Source organism: Ostrinia nubilalis, chromosome 15, assembly GCF_963855985.1.
Source record: "Ostrinia nubilalis chromosome 15, ilOstNubi1.1, whole genome shotgun sequence".
NCBI lineage: Eukaryota > Metazoa > Arthropoda > Insecta > Lepidoptera > Crambidae > Ostrinia > Ostrinia nubilalis.
Window position 1 is genome coordinate 10,237,536 of NC_087102.1, and position 18,822 is coordinate 10,256,357.

General features: G+C 38.1%; 1 protein-coding gene across 1 annotated transcript; it reads left to right on the forward strand.

Moving 5' to 3' along the window:
* Positions 1-3,491: 3,491 nt before the first annotated feature.
* LOC135078942 (segmentation protein Runt-like) lies at positions 3,492-13,222 on the forward strand. Its single transcript, XM_063973544.1, has 3 exons — positions 3,492-4,254; positions 10,461-10,601; positions 12,575-13,222. Exons 1-3 carry the CDS (start codon positions 3,807-3,809, stop codon positions 13,213-13,215), a joined length of 1,230 nt encoding a protein of 409 aa, XP_063829614.1. The 5' UTR covers positions 3,492-3,806; the 3' UTR covers positions 13,216-13,222.
* Positions 13,223-18,822: the final 5,600 nt, after the last annotated feature.

Consider the following 18,822-nt stretch of genomic DNA (forward strand, 5'->3'; position numbering starts at 1 on the left):
ACATTGAAACACTATAGCTATTACATAAAAAATAAAACAAAAGGTCGATTCGACATTTGTAAGCAATTAAGGGTTGTTTAATTGTTTCAAGTTTAACCCTACCTTCGCTTCCGCTGCATAATATTGACTGTTGGCCACATGTGACCCCAAATACGTTTAGTTTTATCTTACCTTATTAATTATATGCTATTGATTAGACGAAGAAATAATACATTTTGAATAGTATTTTATTACTTTTCTTGACTAACAACTGTTTTTTTTATTGCTTTATGGTAAAAGTAACTCTATTAGGTCCATTAGTACTTACCTGCAATTAACAAAACATTACATACTCACCTCCTTTAATTACAAATACCATTTGAATTAAGTATATTTGTGTTACAGATAACGAACCTTCACAAGTACCGAACAAACTAAGTTATCACTTTAGCCGCGTCGATGGCTCTATTCTGGCACAGAGCACTGCATTTTTTGTCTGTTCATACCCAAAAGTCGGTAAATATCTCACAAAGGGGCCTACAATGCCCCAATGGCAATGTTTGGGTTGAATAATAGTGCGTCTTAGAAATAAGCTATTGTGCGCGTACGCATTGTAAAGCTGGGGTTGCATAAACCGCCCGGTAGCTGTCGGTTATGCCTCAAAGTTTGTTTGCCTACAATATTATTTTTATGACCGTAATACAGCTTAGTTTGACAGTGCAGACACCGCCGCGGACTTTCTACTTTTTTTCGTGTTTATTGCGGTTTTGTTTTAGACGATTTTTCATGCTTCTTGTTCGAGGTTTTTATCTTCATATTCATAAGTTGGAGCTGAGTTGTCATCCGTATTTATTATTTAGAGTCGAATTTTTATTCGTCATCGTCAGATTATTCGTGTCTGAAGAATACAAATAGATAAAGTAATGTGAACAATGTAAGACTTATCGACTGTAATAGTTAACTATCACGTTTGAAAGTCCTTATTGAAACGTATAAAGCTTTATTTTTAAAAGCTTTGAACCATCTCTATGATTCTTAAAAATCAATTGAATCGAAGGTTAGATAATACTGGGCTTTTAAGTTAATTTAAATAAATAAAAATGCCTCTTTCTGCAGCAGCACAGGACCGGTCGTTATGGAAATCCTTGGGGGAGGTCTTTGTCCAGCAGTGGACGTCATTTGGCTGAAACGAACGAACCTCTTTCTAGCCTCTCTATGTATCAGAAAATTCATCATTAAATGCCATGTCATTTACATTTTCACCTAAGATTTTGTATTCCATTTGTAGTTATTTCCCTTCAGTTGGTGTTGTAACTACAATAACTTTGATGTGGTCATATTCAGAGGTTACAGTTGTGAATACCCACGTGACAAGCAGACAAATAGTCACTTTTGGATTTATAATATCGAATATATGATAAGTATCCAAACCAGATGTTATAAACGCCCAATAAAAAATACTGCAGTTTCTCCAAAAGTGCAATAAAATGTATAGAAAGCTCCATAGTTTATGGTCGCAAATGTTTGCAAAATTCAAGCACAAATGGCAACACTGGCAAGCAATTTAACCTTTTGAGGTACACAGACAAAAGACGGTACTACCTCTGACCATATTGCCTGGATAAGACAATAAAATTTTATCAGTCAAAGGCGCCGACAAACTATAAACGATAAAACAATTTCATTAACTTTGTTTGTACACCTGAAGATACCCTTTAGACCTTTTAATGAAAGGTTTTAGTTTTAAAACAACCTGATAAGAATGTTTTTGTGGTAATTTAATCTTATCGCTGCAAACTCCTTGAAATGTAGGTGTGATAAATACTTTTTGGTAACCAAAGGTCAAAAGGTGATTATTGTTTGAGGTCAATAATAAACAATGTTACATTTAGATGATTTGAAGGTCTGTATTTTGAACTAATAAAACACGATTTTAACGAACACGTGGTTTTTGTGACCCTAGAAACATTTTTATGTGAAGTATTTTTAGCCAGAGACTGGGTTTGTTAGTTTTGTTAATAAAAAAATAAAGTACTATAGCTAACGAAGCCCCATTTTCTACAATACCTAAATTAATAACTTAGGAAGAACTTAGGGATTTTTGGTTACAAAATTAAATTAAAATCTATTGAAACTACAAAGACAGAATATTAACAAAACTGTTACTTACATGTGAGAGTTTATTTTCTAAGGCATTACTTTAATTTAATCAACAATAATATTCCTAGATGGTTTTCTGTAATATTAACTTTTAAGCGTAAATATTTTAGTTAATAAGAATTTGTAATAATATTTTATCACAACTAAGTACTAAAATGCAATTTATATTCTTTTGAAATCACGTGTATCTTATGAAAAAACCGACTTCGTGAAATGTTTACGCGCGCCAAATTCCTCGGAAAAACGCGGGAAACTCTTTGCGAACTCGTGTTGAAGTTTGCGCCCCGCCCTCACACCGTACGCCCCTAGCGCCGTCTCGCTCGCTCCGAGATAGGTGTCGCACTCGCACGCCACCTCAAGTCTCGCCGCGGCCGGTGACCGCAAACTCTTTGTTTGGCGAATTTGAATTTCGGAGTTTCGCGACTTCGGAAACTTTTTTCTTTTGTTTTTTTTGCCATGCAAAAAATATTTTAATTATGGCCAGTTTTTTAGGAAATATCTGATGTCCATTGAGTGTTTGCTTAAGAACCGATTTATAACTTTTGTTTGAGTGAAAAAAGGAAAAAAAGATTGAAGGTCCGAAATCTTCTATGTCAAACCAGTGAAAAATTATTTTTTATGCTCATAAAAGTTTCATTTTCAAGTAATAAGTTAGGTAATGGTTTTAGTTTAACGTAATTTCGATAAAAATTTTACTTAGTTTTTGTAATCTTTTTTTTTTTTCAATATAATAAAACACCTCTATACAAACAATTGCAATCATTGCAGAGCTAACAGACAAAAATACTTCACACAGTTAATTAAAAATAATCGAAAAAAATGTGTCCCATCAAAATATGCCAATTAAAAGTGTCAGTAGGGACACCCCCATTGGCATTCCTCGCGTGCTTTAGAAAATGAAGTGCCACCCCGCGAGTGCGCTACTCCCGGCGAATTCAAACATGAAAATAATAATTTTTCATGAGCTCGTTGATAGGTTTTCGCGCTGGCCGCGGTTTCCCGCCGCCCCGCGGCCTAATTACCGCCGCCTCACGATACGTCACCGCGATGATTCAAAAAAATCCACCCATCCCTCTCCCACCCGACGCCTCCGGCCCGCGGCGTCTCGCTTCCACAAGCATTTTTATAAAAACGCAGACACCAACCGCGGCCGTCCCGCTCGTTCCCGCCACGGCACCGCGCTGCCCGCACCCTTCGTCTCCTTCCCGCTTTTTACGAGACGTAGGGGCCGCCACCCGGGTGGGGGCGGCGACCGCGCGAACGCAAAATATTGACCATCGGAAAAAGTCGCGTCGTATCACAGTCATCAGTCGAAACCGAGTCCTCGCGAGTACGCGTCCCTTCGCCGCGACTTCGTTGCGCGTCGTGAGTCTTCGGCTTGCGGTCTCGACGAGTCCCACGGCCGCCCGTTTATTTTTCCCAATCCCCGCCCGGCGTCTTGCCGTCCGCGCCCAACAAGTGGTGTAGAGCGTAGACGCTCGCTGGCGGCTCACACGACGTCTCGCGCTCGTACTTTGCACAACTTTCCGAGTCTTCGCGCGTGAGTTCGAAATTTGATCGCGTGTTTGAAACTTTTGCCGGTGTGTTTGGACAACAGTGGCGTGACGTAGGACTTCAGTGGCGTGTCGAGAGTCGGTGCGGTGTTCGTTGAGGGTAGCCTGGAGTCGATGCACCTTCCGCACGCGAGCCCCCCGGCCCCCAGTATGGCTGACGTGTATTCCCACATCCACGAGTACTACAGGCAGAGCCACGGCGAGCTGGTGCAGACTGGGTCGCCGGCGGTGCTGTGCTCTGCGCTGCCTGGACACTGGCGCTCAAACAAGTCCCTACCAGTGGCTTTCAAAGTGGTGGCTCTGGATGATGTGCAGGACGGCACTTTAGTGACAATCAAGGCAGGGAATGACGAGAATGTGATGGCGGAGCTGAGGAATTGTACTGCTGTGATGAAGAACCAAGTGGCCAAGTTCAATGACTTGAGGTTCGTCGGTCGCAGTGGTCGCGGAAAGTCTTTTTCGCTGACGATCACCATCAGCACATTCCCCAGCCAAGTCGCCACGTACATCAAAGCCATCAAAGTTACCGTTGATGGACCCAGAGAACCCAGAACCAAACAAAGTAAGTTCATTATTTTTCTATTTCATTTATTTGGTTTTAAAAATATTTAATTGAACGCTTACATTATTTAAATTTAAATTGCTTGCCTAAGTTAGAGCTTCTATTATAAATTCTAGGTCGAATCTATTCGCAGGTCCACTTTTGTAACTTTTATTAACTTATTTATTAAATAATCAATATTAAAGCAATTAATTGTAATTTACAGAGTAAAAATCTAAACTAATAAAACAACGTTTGACAAAAATTCATAACGTTCATTGAAATAAGAAAGAAAATAAATGTAAAATACGAGTTCTACTAAACAAAAGTCCCAAAACTATAAATTCATCTTACAGAAATAAAGAAATAGAATTAGAGATGAATATCCAATAATCCAAGCACAATTTTGAAACAGAAATGCGAATTTTTCACAAAGATGCGTGCGCGCAGCTTGGCGCGCCGCCAGCCCGCGGGTTCGGCGTCGATTCTGCGGCGCCACGACACTCGACCGCACACTAAACGATCTTATTCTAAATCCGCAAGCTCTTAAAAACTGATAAATCATGGCTAAAGACGTCATGACAAGCCTAATCGTTGGGAAACGTCTAAAAAATATGTCGGTTGAATGAATATTTTGGCGACTCTACACTTTTTGTACTACGGAATTTCGTAGCGACATTGATAAATAGTGCAATCTTTCTTTTTCTTTTTTAATTTTCCGGTTTAATTTGTAATTTTTCATATCGCTCTTCATCGTTATTAATCAGTTCTCTCATTTTCGTTAATAATTTATTTTTAGTTTTCGAATTTCAACCACGAATCACACAGCCCCGTACCGCACTGATCGTTAAAATTTTATTTCAATCCTACAGTACAATAAAATAAGAACAAGTTTTATATAGCGTACTGCTGTACGCAGATGTGAATAAACAAAACAAAAGAACACCAAACAAAACACATCCCAGGCAATTTCGTAAATCCGTCAGTCCGAAATTAACATCTGTACGGGCCAGTACGTCGTGAGAAACATTCAATCACGCAGACGTTAATTGCTACTCCGCTTAATGCTCAACTACTTGAGGAATCATCGTACACTAGTGTTGTGACGAACACGAATATTCGTACTCACTATCAAGGTACCTGCATAATATTTGCTTTAAAAAAAGAAAAGCGAGCGTTCTACCCTTAGTTATACCAGGCCTGTTCATCTCCGCGAGTTTACATCGAAAACAAAACACGCACGATGGCCCACCTACAGGATACTATTTAACAAGGCCTCACATACGAGCGAACATTGACTCACGCACGCGTATTCTTGTGTATGATGGAAGAAAATAAAGAAAATGGTGTACTAAAAATACTGTGCAGTATTTAACGGCCTAAATAATAATAAAAACACAGAATGAACTTTTTTAAGTTGCCTGAAGACACTGAGAGATAGATAAGTAGTTAATATTATTCATGATAATTCATGCTAAATCATGTATTTCCTCCGCCATTTTCCGCAGTTTGGCACCTCACGTCACATCATTTTACCGAAGTCAGCCCTATAGCTTCGGCGCAGTGCCGATCACTGACGTTTGTCAACAAAATGGTGCTTGACTCTTGAGACAGGCTAAATTACACCATATTGTTAATGACATTGAGCATACATTTTTTTAAATATCTTCGCGAAGTAAAACTTCTGTACGTAGTACTTATTATTATTCTGTGGTTATACTAGATTGAACATACACTGAAGCTTAACTGCGACAGAAATCAAAAATAAAGTTTCCAAATAATTTCCAACTTAAAAAAAAACACATTTAACCAAAAAATATGGATAGTGATGGTGAGGTAAAGTTGGTGGGTTAGTTCTCAAATAAGATTAGAAACCATTCGGTTCTAAAATTGTACAAAACTGCTGTGCAGAATCAACAATATCTTTATCGCACAATGGTTTATAAAATTATAGATTACAGTTAATAAGTATTAGAAGTACATATTTAGATTTCAAATTCGTAAAAGTATTGTGTCCGTTGCATCACTACTGTTAACGTGGCATCATTGACTGCTCTCCCAAAATAACTCCGATTGTCTTCAGGAGAGTTACATTAAGAGAGTTGTTGTGACTTGGCCTTTATAAATGGATGCTGACTTTTACACGGTTTTAAATTTAAGGAGCTTCTGAGTTTTGTATCGTTCGGTTGATGTTAAACACGTGCTTGTAAATTAGCTGCCAATCATGTCGTTACAACTGTTATTAACTCTATCTGCGTTGTTTTTCTTTACTACTTAGACTGGACTAGATTCTGGCATTGCAACTCTAACAGCATTATTTTTGTTCTTGTGCATTACATCCTAATTTTTACTGAAGGAGTAAGGTTGTGTACTAAAACTGAGTGGGTCAAAGGTCAAACCTAACAAAAGTCACAAGCCTGATGTCAGACTTAGGCTGGAGTTGCACCACCTAACTTTAGCTGTAGTTATAACGATAACCGGTGTTTTTATATACAGTTTGACAGTGTTTTGACGTTTGTTAAAGTTAAAGTAAGATGGTGCAACTAAACCATAATAAATAATAAGTCTACTAATGTTAAAAAATTTGTCCTTAGCTTGTAATATTACTGCTTCACCTTCATATTAGAGAGAGCCTTGGTACCCATAACACAAGTTAAATCTTAGCTTGGGTGCCAGGATTCACTCAACATACTGTTTTGTGTACCTATCTGGATTGTCGTAATCTACATTAATTACTGTGTTGTATGTTTTAGTGTAACACTTTATGTCAATAAAGAATTTATTTATTTATTTATAATAATCTACCATAGGCGTCTGACATTGCTATTTCAGACTCTATACTGCATTTAGAGCTTAATATACTTAGTTTAATCGGACTAATGACCAAACGCGTTTTTTTCTTCAGTTCATAAATGCATGAGCAAGGACAACCCTGTAATGCCTTAATCAAAACGTAATTCAAACGTACGCTCAAATCATACAATTAACACCAATGAAAAATACATCAGACTCAATCAAACCGTTAACCAATTGGTAACCGTATTCATAATTTGACACCACAAATCTATTTCGGACGCAGCAACATTAACCTAGACCGTCTGTATAAACAACGCACCAAACTTCGGCCAAATAATAAAAAGACAGTGCGGAAAACTAACATCCTCGACATCAAAGGCGCCGGGTAAATAAAGTGATCAATGGACCGACTTAATGACCGCGTAAAGGCTAATTATTGTAGAACAACCAGACGTCGTAATTAAAAAGAAAAGTGATAGGAGTAAAGGGATGTAAAATTCAAGGGCATTAAGGGAATGGTGGGTAAAAACAAGCATTTCAACAATTGGTTTCAAAGCTACAAAGTTCATGAAACTGAAATGATGTTTCGATTTCTTGATATTAACAGTTCATAATCTACGACAGTAGTATAATTTAATCAAATATAGTATTTATCTAATGTTCACAGTTTGGTCATTATACCTTATGTTCAATACAGAACATAAAAATTAAAAATAGTAAAAAAAATTTGTCTATGATTAGATTAGTCTTTATTCTATGTTTTTACTCTTCTATTTTGTAGCGCAGCGCAGCCATGTTGTGTTCAAAATAAGGAAAAAACTTAATGACGCATCAAATAAAGAAATAAGCAAGAGTTTAATTACTACTACCATGCAATACATGCTACTACTTCATCCAAAAAAATACTAGGTTCTCTAGCTAGGCAACACTAAATTATTTAAAGTTCTCATTTCATGATCACTTTGCCCCGTCCCTAATTTGGGTTAAAGACAGATAAGATACAGAAAACCGTTCAAACAATTTAATTTTTCAGGAATGAAAAAATCTAATTGAACTTATTAAATTTGCTGACCGTTTTGTCCCGTCCCTAAATTGGGTTCAAAACAGTTAAGATGTTGAAACCGTTCTAACAATTTAAGATCAAGAATAATTACTAAAGTAACAGCGTTACTCCAAGATTTTAATCAGCATTCGCAAATGCAAGCGTAACAATAACCAGCACTTGCAGTTCCAGCGGTTACCAAGTTTCGTACCGCGCCAGATGTAAACAGTCCGACCGTCGTAAACTCTGTTTGATCTGCCCGCCTCTAAAATATGGATTTTATGTCCCAGTTAGCTGTTATACCACATCCCTCGTTACCCCACTCCATGGTATTAAAACGACCCTAGGTTTTGATATTGAAAGTCATGTTCACATAGCATAATATTAAAGTAGAAATAATTTAGAGGTTTTTAAATAAATAATGAATACTGTAAATTACTAATCGCATAGGTAGTTACAATCTTAAACAGCTTTATATTAAAAACAGAAGAACAATATACTTCAAATCAAAAAACAATAATTTTACCACTGCTAATAATCTATAACACACATTAAAAATTTTCATAAATGCATCTTCATACCTACTTTACCTAACACGCTCATACCGATTTATTTAAAAAATTTAAATAGTTTGTTTACTAATTCTTCAGCGAATCAAAATATTTCATGAACGTTTAAATTAATCCGCCTTGATCTACAACTGTTACCGCTATTACGAATGCGGGTTTTATATGGGACGCCGCCATCGCGGCATCGCGTCCGCCGTACGACTCATAATTCTGATTCCATTTATTTAACGCGCTCACATCTCGACAATAATTTACGAGACAACACGCTCGCATCCCATCAGAGTTATTTAACGCCCGTTTTGACACTTATAAGTCGTATAATTCATACGTTTATTGTCTCAGCGGTGCCGAATTGGTCAGAACGGCTTTTGATTTGAGCCACATTAACACATTAATGTATTTAGGTCGCCACGCTACAGCCGCGACGAATAGATCTTGGAAACATTAAAAGTTGCATTCCAACATTCCAAAAATACTTAATGGTTCTAAAAATAATGGATATGTACTTACAGTTACTTCAATCAGGAAAAGAATACTGATTTATTAATGTGCTTAGCAAAAATATCATGTTCCACATCTCAACATTAGACATGCTCGCTACCCCGTTAATATTCAGAGCCCCGCATATGCAGAGGGTCGGGGAACTGAATTTAATTGAATACTGGCATTAACAAATGGAGCGGGCCATTTCCGAGTTCCACATTTAACTTATTATTGTTCCATGATGTCGGAACGTTCTTCACGGGATTGCCGCATGACAGCGCGACGGGCCATCCATCACGTTCTTAATTTAAAATACCCGCGATTTGGGGTAACGCTCACGGAACGCGCTAATCTCCCCAAACGGGTTGTGTTTACGCTCGTCAATTGTTTTATAAACATCTCTACTGGGCAATAAAAATAGCAAAACAAAAGACAGACGCCCGTTTTAGATCTAAAACGAGCCTACTTGAAAAGACGCTCGCAACATTATCTAAGTCGCTAAACTAAATGTTTACAGGGCGAAAACAAAGTACGCGAAGTGCTCATAAACATTTTAATCCCGTAATAAAAAGTCGATACCCCTGATCGATTAAGATGGCTCGATTGAATTAAGGAATGCCGTAAACCCAAAATAGACGGCGATGGCGTCTTCAGTAGCTATCGATTAAACAAATAAAAAATCGTTTCACCGGCTGAAAGGCGAAAGGCAACGTGACGGTGGAGGATCGTAAAATCGTATGGTACAGAGGAGCCGGCTAACTGCAGTAGTAAACCGGCTCGTTTTGTATACAGACCCTCTGTTATAGTCGCGGCAAACAGTGCCGGCCCGTGTGTCGCCGCCTTTATGGGTCGCCTTTGTGACTTTAGTGCTTGCGGACGTGCCTGAAGACTCGGTGACCTCGCTTCGTCAATCACTCCTTATTGCGAACGATTTGCCCACATTTTACGTCCCTTTCCGATTTATTCGCTGGTTTTTCTTTGGATTTACCCTAATCCGCATATGAGTAAATGAATCCACATAATATGGATTGTTTGCGTTTTTTTCGTAGATATAAAATTATTAATTTCGTTCGTTCGTTCGTTTCAAACGAAAGACGTCCAAAGCTGGACAAAGGCCTCCCCCACTTTCCACAAAGACCGGTCCTGCGCCACCCGCATCCAGATTATTAATTTATGAAAAGATATTAACAAACATACGATATTTGAACTTCTTTAGCTCCAAAGCAGGTTCACTTTATTTAAAGTCCTATGGGATAGGTATTACTCCTTTTTGGAAGATTCAGAAGATATTCATTCTTATTTGATCAAGATGACTAAATATCGTTTCATTGTTACAGATTACGGCTACGGACATCCTGGAGCCTTCAGTCCGTTCCTGCTAAACCCTGGATGGCTGGACGCCGCTTACCTGAACTACGCCTGGGCGGATTACTTCAGGCCGCCACAGATGAGGGACTCCACTGCAGCACTAGTTAAAGGTATTGTCGATATTCCTTTTAATTTGGTACAGCCTCCATTTGCACATGGGTCTGGATGATACGATCCCGTTGTCTTGGGTTTGATTCTCAGATGAGACAAACAAATTGAACCACGTTTCGAATCTGTTTGTTAAAAGTCTGGTTAGGACTTCGCAGGCTCGTATTTCCTGATTAAGAACTAAGAAAAATTTTATAAATTGGAGATAATGTTAAATCATTGGCATATTATTATTAAGTTACGTCAGGCTCAGGCGTATATGGCGACGTAAATTTGACAGGTTGTGACCTTAGTTAACTCCAATCATCTATGTATCTATTATTCCTTCTTCAATCTACTTTTAATAGTAGAGAGAGTAAATACGCAAACAATAAATACGCTTGGGGATTGATAGCAATTTTCAGTTTAATATTGAAAAATAGACGCTTTCAAAAATAGTACATTCCGACCAATTTAGCTTTTGAGAGTAGATCTGTATTCGCATTTTATTTTCCATCCGATAGTTCCGCGATTGCAGTTCAAACATAAGTACCTAAGATACCAAAAAACTTGTACATTTCCGTTGTTCTAAATCCGTTTGCAATCAGCGTACAAATTCGGTATTTGTTAATTTAAAAATTCCCGATTCGGCAAACACTCGAAAACATGTTGCTTGCGCCTGAAACACCCCAAGGCCGAACAACGCAAAGCGGGTGCAATAAAAGGAGCATCTCTTGAGCGCTGCAAAACAACACCGTCCGACCGAGGCATAACCACCCGCTGAAGTCCGGGGGGGCGAACACAAGTAAAAAGGCTGCCTTCGTTCGAGAGAGTGTGGAGTCAATTTTATTCCAATGCAGGCGACCACGCGCCGGCTACTTTTTGTTTCCGCCTCTGAAACGCGAGGAGCGTGTGCTCAAACACCTACCGACTTTTATTAAACCTGTGCCACTCGTCAAGGATACGCACACCGCTTTAATTTATGCTCGCAATTATTTCAAGCTTTCTGAATCTAACAATATACGCTAAGAACCTTTGGACTCATTTTTCAAATAAGTTTCATTGACATTCCAGTTAAATTAATGGTGATAAAGATCTTTAATGTATCTGATTGCAATACCAAAGGTAAAATTTCACAAAGCATCCGATATGTAAATGCAAATGCATCCGCTAATTAATCATTAAAAATTATCAAAGCGAATGCAGAATCAAATTCAAAGGTCAGGGATCACCTCAATCAGCCGCGACGCCGATATTGGCCCCCTCACCAAATTACCCCCTAGTTACGTCCCCTCCCACCCTCGCTGCCTTTTAAAGTGGTCTGCGCACTGCCACTGCTGCAAACAGAAAAAGTGCAAAAGAGGAACGAGGGCAGCACCACCTCCGAGCTCTTTGTGGCCCAATCTGCGCCTTCATCGTGTCCTTTTTATACGTCAGCTTCTCTTACACGCTATCGAGAATCAAAGCTGGCGCAGCAAGAACTTTTCAACACTTGCTTTTGCTAATGAAAATTTCACGTTACGAGCCCTCTTTGTCCGCGCCGGGGAGATAGTCCCGCTTCCTTATCGCGATGGAGCCGGCTTTGTGGAATACACACGTGTCCGATGGAGCACCTCCACGCGTGCCTCGCATAGCTAATGCACTGACACACACCCGGCAACAAAACAGAGACACGCCGAACCGAATTACCTCGTCTCGTCTCCTAGCAAAGAACCGTGTTCAGATAAATAAATATTGCACCCTCGCCCTCCCAATGTGCACTAAAAAAACATCCCTTTCGTGAAGCCGCCTTTAAACGCCTACAGATTGTATATTATCCTTAGTACGATTATGCACCCTCACTGTTCGGGGAATCAGCGGAGTGCCCTTGCGTTTTGCAGTGTCCCAGAGGACTCGTCTCTCATATTACGTCATGTTGGTGATGTTGGCTTGTACATACTAAGATGGGCATTAAATATTCAATCAATACTTATTTTTCTTTTTCTTTTGTCAACAGGAGCGCCACCGCTAGCGACGCCGCCGGTGCTGCCTGGAGCGGAGCTATTCCCATTCCCACCAGCGATGGCGAATATTCCTCCTGGTGGGTTAATACCTCCACCAGGCGCATTCCTGCCTGCGAATGGATTATTGCCATTCCCACCGCATCCAGCTGAGTTGGCACTCAAAGGGATACCACCTGAACTATCACTTAAGAACGGCGTGAACCCATACGAAGCTTTGAGGCATTTGCAAAGCAACGTATCTTCAATGGACACATCGAGCGCTCATTTGTCGCCGACTAGCAGTAGGCAGAGCAGTCCACGTAGCATGGCGAACGCGAGTCCAGACCGATCGAAAGCCGATTCGAAATCAGAAGTCAATTCGATGCACGAAGCGACGATTTCTGATGAGTCTGATGAGGAGCCCATCGAGGTTGTGAAGTCTGCGTTCCATCCCACGAGACCAGCTAATGTGGAACTACAAGAGATGAAGCGAGTGCAGGCTGCTGATTCGACTGTCTCAGACCGGCCGCGGATAAAGAACGAACTGAAAGCTCCTTCAACGAGAACCACTCGAGTCCTTTCAACTAGTCCAACGTCAACTAAAATTAACAATGGTGCGATATCAGGGCAAAAAACTGTGTGGCGGCCATATTGACATTCAAACATTCAAACTTTCTAGTGTTAGTGTGAAATAAATTTTAATATCTTCTACCGTATCGGTACGGTTGGTACGGTGTTGTTGAAATGTGATAAAACCATGAGCTTGTAAATAGTATAGTTATATAAAAATTACATTGATTTATAACAGATATTTATTAATAGAGATAATATTTAGGTTAACTTAGCTGATGTAGTTTATCTTACGAATGTCGTAATTATCGTAAATGTTAATAGATTATTGTTATTTTATTGCAAATGTGTTCAAGCTTGTCGATATAAAGATTTTGTATAGATGTTTTATCGAGCAAGTGATTTCGAAGATTTGGAATTACATAATTGTAAAGATCAATTTTCTTCACAGATGACTGATTACTATTAAACTAGTTTTTATCTTACGATACTGAATAATATTGTAAATAATGTAAATGATATTTATTGATCAGCTGGGATGTACATTCAAAGATTACTGTTAAATGGCAATGTATAATCAAATTGTAAATATGTAAGTAGAAATGCAGATATAAATGACAAATCTGAAACATTATACATGATTTTTATTACAATTTACCCGTGGAAAAACGACGATCACAATATTAACACTCGTGGTCTTATAGTCTCTTATTCTAAGAAACAAAATAATAGTTGTTTATACAAAAAACATTACACATGCACCGCATGTGTCGGTCTTCGGTAGACGTCTCTGAAATAGCAATAATAGTCTTAGATTAATAAAGCTACACAGTCATAATTTGCTAACACATTATTTGCCTATTAAACTGAAAATTGATCAGCAAATGTTTTTAACCCACTTTATACTACCGTCGTTTTAAAACAACACGTAGAAACAAAAAATATTGGAGAATATGTAGGTACTTCTGTTTTTATTTATTTATGTTACTTGACAGGGGAAGGCTTTGTCGACTTAGTCTATGTGGCAAATGTTAATAATTCATTAGGTTATAATTAATATTTACAAGTTTATTTAGCCATTTTCAACGATGAGTTTTTCAAGATAAGTAGTAATAATAAGTTGCACAATTTATTGAGATAGTTTATATAAATCGTGATGTTAGTATCATAAACTACATATAAACATCAAATCACACTGATTCAGAACCTTTGGTAAGAAGTTATAACGAAAAATAACTGGTGTTGTTTATAAACGCCAGCAGTAAAATGTACTACTTTATCTTTCAAGAAATTATTATTTTATTTTTTATTGTAGGACACATTATCAGGCTCTGAAGCTTCATGAAATCGTCGAGGAGCTGGAAAATGACGATAATTTTCCAGTGCTAGATTGTCTGATCATTATTGATACAGTAGTTAATACATAGATATAAACAATAACAACACAACTAGAATAAAAACAATTACTGAGCCACTGCCCCAATAGGATTATTCCACTATGTTCACCTCGGTGATGTCACCTGGGTGAAGAAAGTGTTATTTTTCGTGTCCTCATTTCACCTCAGAACCATTTCACCCAGATGATATTATCCAGGTGACTTGATTTGACTAAAGCAGTCGCTTTTGTTCATCTAGGAATTAATTCACACAGGTTTTCGCATTTGTTTACCAGGGTGAATTAATTCCTAGGTGAACAAAGGCGATCGTTTTAGTCGACGTAATCCACCTGGAAAATGAAGCTAGGTGAAAAGGTTCCGAGGTGAGATGAGGACACTAAAAAGACAAATAAATATTTCTATTTCACTTTCTTCACCTAGGTGAACAAAGTGGAATGACCCCCCCAATAGGCTCCCCACTCAGCATTTATCCTGACATTCTCGTAAGGATATGTCAAGAATCTGGTCTTCCTCGGACGCTCTTGCTTTTGGCATCGCACATCCTGTCGAAGAGACATAGACTCGAGTTCGATATCCCTCAAAAAGGTGCGCAATGCAGGGAAATACCGAGTTACCTATCTTACGTTATGCATTTTTACAATTAAAGAAACAAAAGATAATACCAAAAGTAATATTACTCAGTTTTGTCACAAAAGCCAAATAAAATAAAGGACGGTTTACTTTATGCAATGCATACCTCATAGTAGTGCATTTTACTACTGTTGTTTATAAACGACACCGCTTTTCCGAATTTCCACGAGGGAAATATTTTTTTTCTTATTTTTCCCATGTTATTTGTCAGTTTTTAAGCCTCATATACAAAGATCATTAACTTTGGAGATAATAAAATGTTTCAGGAGTATCTGGGTTAATAGCTTATGACTACAGTCATTAGAAAAAATCTACTGACAGTCATGATGACTGTTCGAAAGTTCTAAGCTTTTTAAAGACTTGTGCGATGCTAGTCATCATTATGTCATCATCAAATTATGTTAACATTTTAAAAAAGCTGTAGAACGAAGTATGCTAAGCTTAAAAGCTCCCCTTTCTCCTCATTTGTTGGTGGCCTGAAATACAAACAAATCATGGCTGGGTGGACGTACTCATGACTACTTTAGAAAAAATAAGTAGAAAAATTCCTAAGGTAGTCATGACCATGTCCATCCAACGACGCCGGCTTGTCTTTGAATTTTGGGACAGTAGTAGTTATTAAGTAAAGCATTGTCAAAAATGAAAGTATTTAGGTACGCGGTAAGTTAGTAGGTTACTTACTACAAAGATAACTTCGCTTTACTTTATTGCCTGTAATTTTTACCGAATCCGAATTACTTATCTAATCTGAATCTCGTAAACTGGCCTGTAAAACTAAGTATCATTGAAATCGCAATATCTGCCCGTTCCTTTGATTTTGAAAGTACGCGAGATTACTTTCGAAAACAAAAGCTCTAGAAAAATAGTTTAATAGTTTACTATAGTTTCAGAGAAATCTAAGGAAAAATAGTAGTTAATTTAAAATGTTATATCATTTAATCTTTGTATGCTTTGGATGGTTCGGCAACCAAGGACTTTAAGTGTATACATATGAATAAATTCACAATACAAAAGATGATCTGACAATACTAACTACAAATTGCTAAAAAAAATCATCTAAATAAATTAAAAATCCTCGCCACGAGTCCGTTTGAATGGCCAACGCGATCCTTCATCACGGCCTTTGTCCGCACTAAGTTAATAAGCACTACCTGCACTTTTGTAGGTGCGTCGGTGACGCTATCAATTGTGTTTGCGAACTGATCCGGTTAGCTGATTGCGCGCCCGCCCCGCGGTCAGGCGCCCTCCTCAAACAAGGCGGGCGGATTCTGTGACGCTGGATGTGACATGGATTTTGACAAAATTGGTCTGTTTCAGCCAGAATTTGTATATGAACAAAAGAAGATAATTAAAATCGGACCACTGCAGCAGTCTAATGCACAAACAACTCGATTAAAGGTATGATAGAGCAACCTTTAAGTACAGCATTCTAAAGCAGTGCCACAAATTATTGTTTGTGCTTTCTATCAAACAAAATTTAGCTTACAAGCATGATTCACTTGCTGTATTTAGGAATCATTTTGGAGATTTTTTCGGTGTTTTGTTTCACGGTTCCCTTTTGCGTCCCAATGAGATGAAAGCATCATCTCATTGGGACGCAAAAGGGAACCGTTCATAACACATTTCATGATTTCGTGAGTTAAGTTTTAATACATGAAACTGGTTGTTTTTGGAACCCACAGCGGACCTGGCATTTTGCAATTCAGTCTAATTAAACACACTCAAATCTCCAAAAGCAGGCCATTTTGAAAACTACGAGTAGGTGTTCAACATAAGCAGTAGGTATAAAACTCTAACGAATATGCCTCATCCAGGTACTCAAAGTCCGCGATTTTCAGTGAATGGAGGCTCCTCATTATGTCGAGCTTTGATTCGCATCTAGCAGGCGTCGGGCTTATGATTCCCTTTTTGGCGTGCACCAACTCCATACATTGTACGTACAACACACGGCCATCCTATTTTGCAGTATTAAAAACCTGTGGCCAGACGCCTGCGTCAGTGAGTGTATTTTGAATTTGAAATTTTGTTTGAGCGCAATGAATGCATGAGTGATTATACTTTATTAGGCGTCGTGTTTTGCGTTCGTTTTTGCTGGTTGGAAATGAGGATTGAATAAGTTTTGTTGCGAATATGTTTAATTGGTTGATGGATCGGTAGGTAGATAACGCTATGAAGGTATTATAAGCACATAGCTGGGCATTAACTCGTTAATCCGTTAATCGTTAATTAACGAAGTTAACATTTCTATTAACGGATTAACTTTTAAGTTAACTTTAAAAAATGTTAACGGACTCGTTAACTTCCGTTAAATTATCCTAAGTCCGTTAATCGTTAATCCAGTACCTACTATTTACCAAAAAGATACAGCATGCACGCTGAAAAACGCGTTCTGACAAGTACGTTCGGGCTTCCACCCGATCACTAACGACACATTTGTTAGTAGGTATGTGTGGGACACACTTGCAACTGAATTTAAGACCAGTTTTCCTCAACCGATTGAGCTGAAATTTGGTATACTTATATAAGTACGATGACAATGCAATGTTATAGTACTATTGAGCTGGTCTGATGATGGAGTCATGAGGTGGCCAAAGGAACTCCTAAATGAAACGGCGGCATCGCATCGAATTTGGGTTCGTTGGATTTGTCTTTTCGAGCACTTTAGTACTAGATGATGTCCAGGGTCCTGATGATGGAGTCAGGAGGTGGCCATAGGAATTCCTAAACGAAACGGTGGAAACTTATCGAGTTTGGGTTTGCTGGATTTGACTTTTCGAGCACTTCGGTGCTAAATTATATTGTAATTGAACCAAGGCTCTGAGATTGAGATACTACTAAAAAGTGTAAAATAAAGTTATAATAATTAAAAAACTTTTTTAAAAACAAGCTTTTATTCTGAAATGCAGTTGTACTAAAACGAAAAAAAATTGACCAAGTGTGTGTCGTACCACGCTCAGTGTAGGGTTCCGTAGTTATCCGTCGTTACCACAATATGTATATTTCAGGAGCAAGCAATTACTTCATCTAAAGTCACTTTTAATATTTTCTTCTTAGGAATTTTTATTAGGTATGAAATTTTATAATACATGAGTAAAACGACTATTACTCCTAAACTAATTGATCTATCCTAACCGCTATAGTTTTCCTTGAAAGTTCATAAAGAACACTATTATCATGATTTTTTCGGATTTTTCAAACCAACAGTTTAGTTTTTAGTCCTACTCGAACAAAACTTTAACATTTTGCTAACGGATCTCTAAATCGAAAAATAGTCTTAGAAACCTCTAAGCCATTTTAAAAGACCTATCCAACGATACCCCACACGATGGGGTAGAAGATGAAAAAAAAAATCATCCCCACTTTAGTAGGGGACCTACCCTAAAAAAAAATTGTTTTCCAAATTTTATTTTTCCGTTTTGTCGGCGTGATTAATATGCATATCTCCACAAAATTACAGTCAGTTCCTTGTCAGGACTACGGAACCCTTAAAATAATTGTACTTATGCAAGGTTCAAATAATTTCGAAAGCTTGTAGAGCGCAAACATAAAAGAGGAATAAATTCTACGCGCGATATAAGCTTTCGAAATTATTTGAACCTTGCATACAATTTTTTTTTTCGTTTTATTATCATGTGTTAACGGATTAACGATTAACGTTAACTTGC

Bases quoted from the DNA above. Each gene is read 5' to 3' on its own strand.
- LOC135078942 (XM_063973544.1), top strand. From the start codon at position 3,807: ATGCACCTTCCGCACGCGAGCCCCCCGGCCCCCAGTATGGCTGACGTG. The intron at 4,255-10,460 runs GTAAGTTCATTA...TCATTGTTACAG, and splicing joins AGAACCCAGAACCAAACAAA to ATTACGGCTACGGACATCCT. The intron at 10,602-12,574 runs GTATTGTCGATA...TTTTGTCAACAG, and splicing joins CACTGCAGCACTAGTTAAAG to GAGCGCCACCGCTAGCGACG.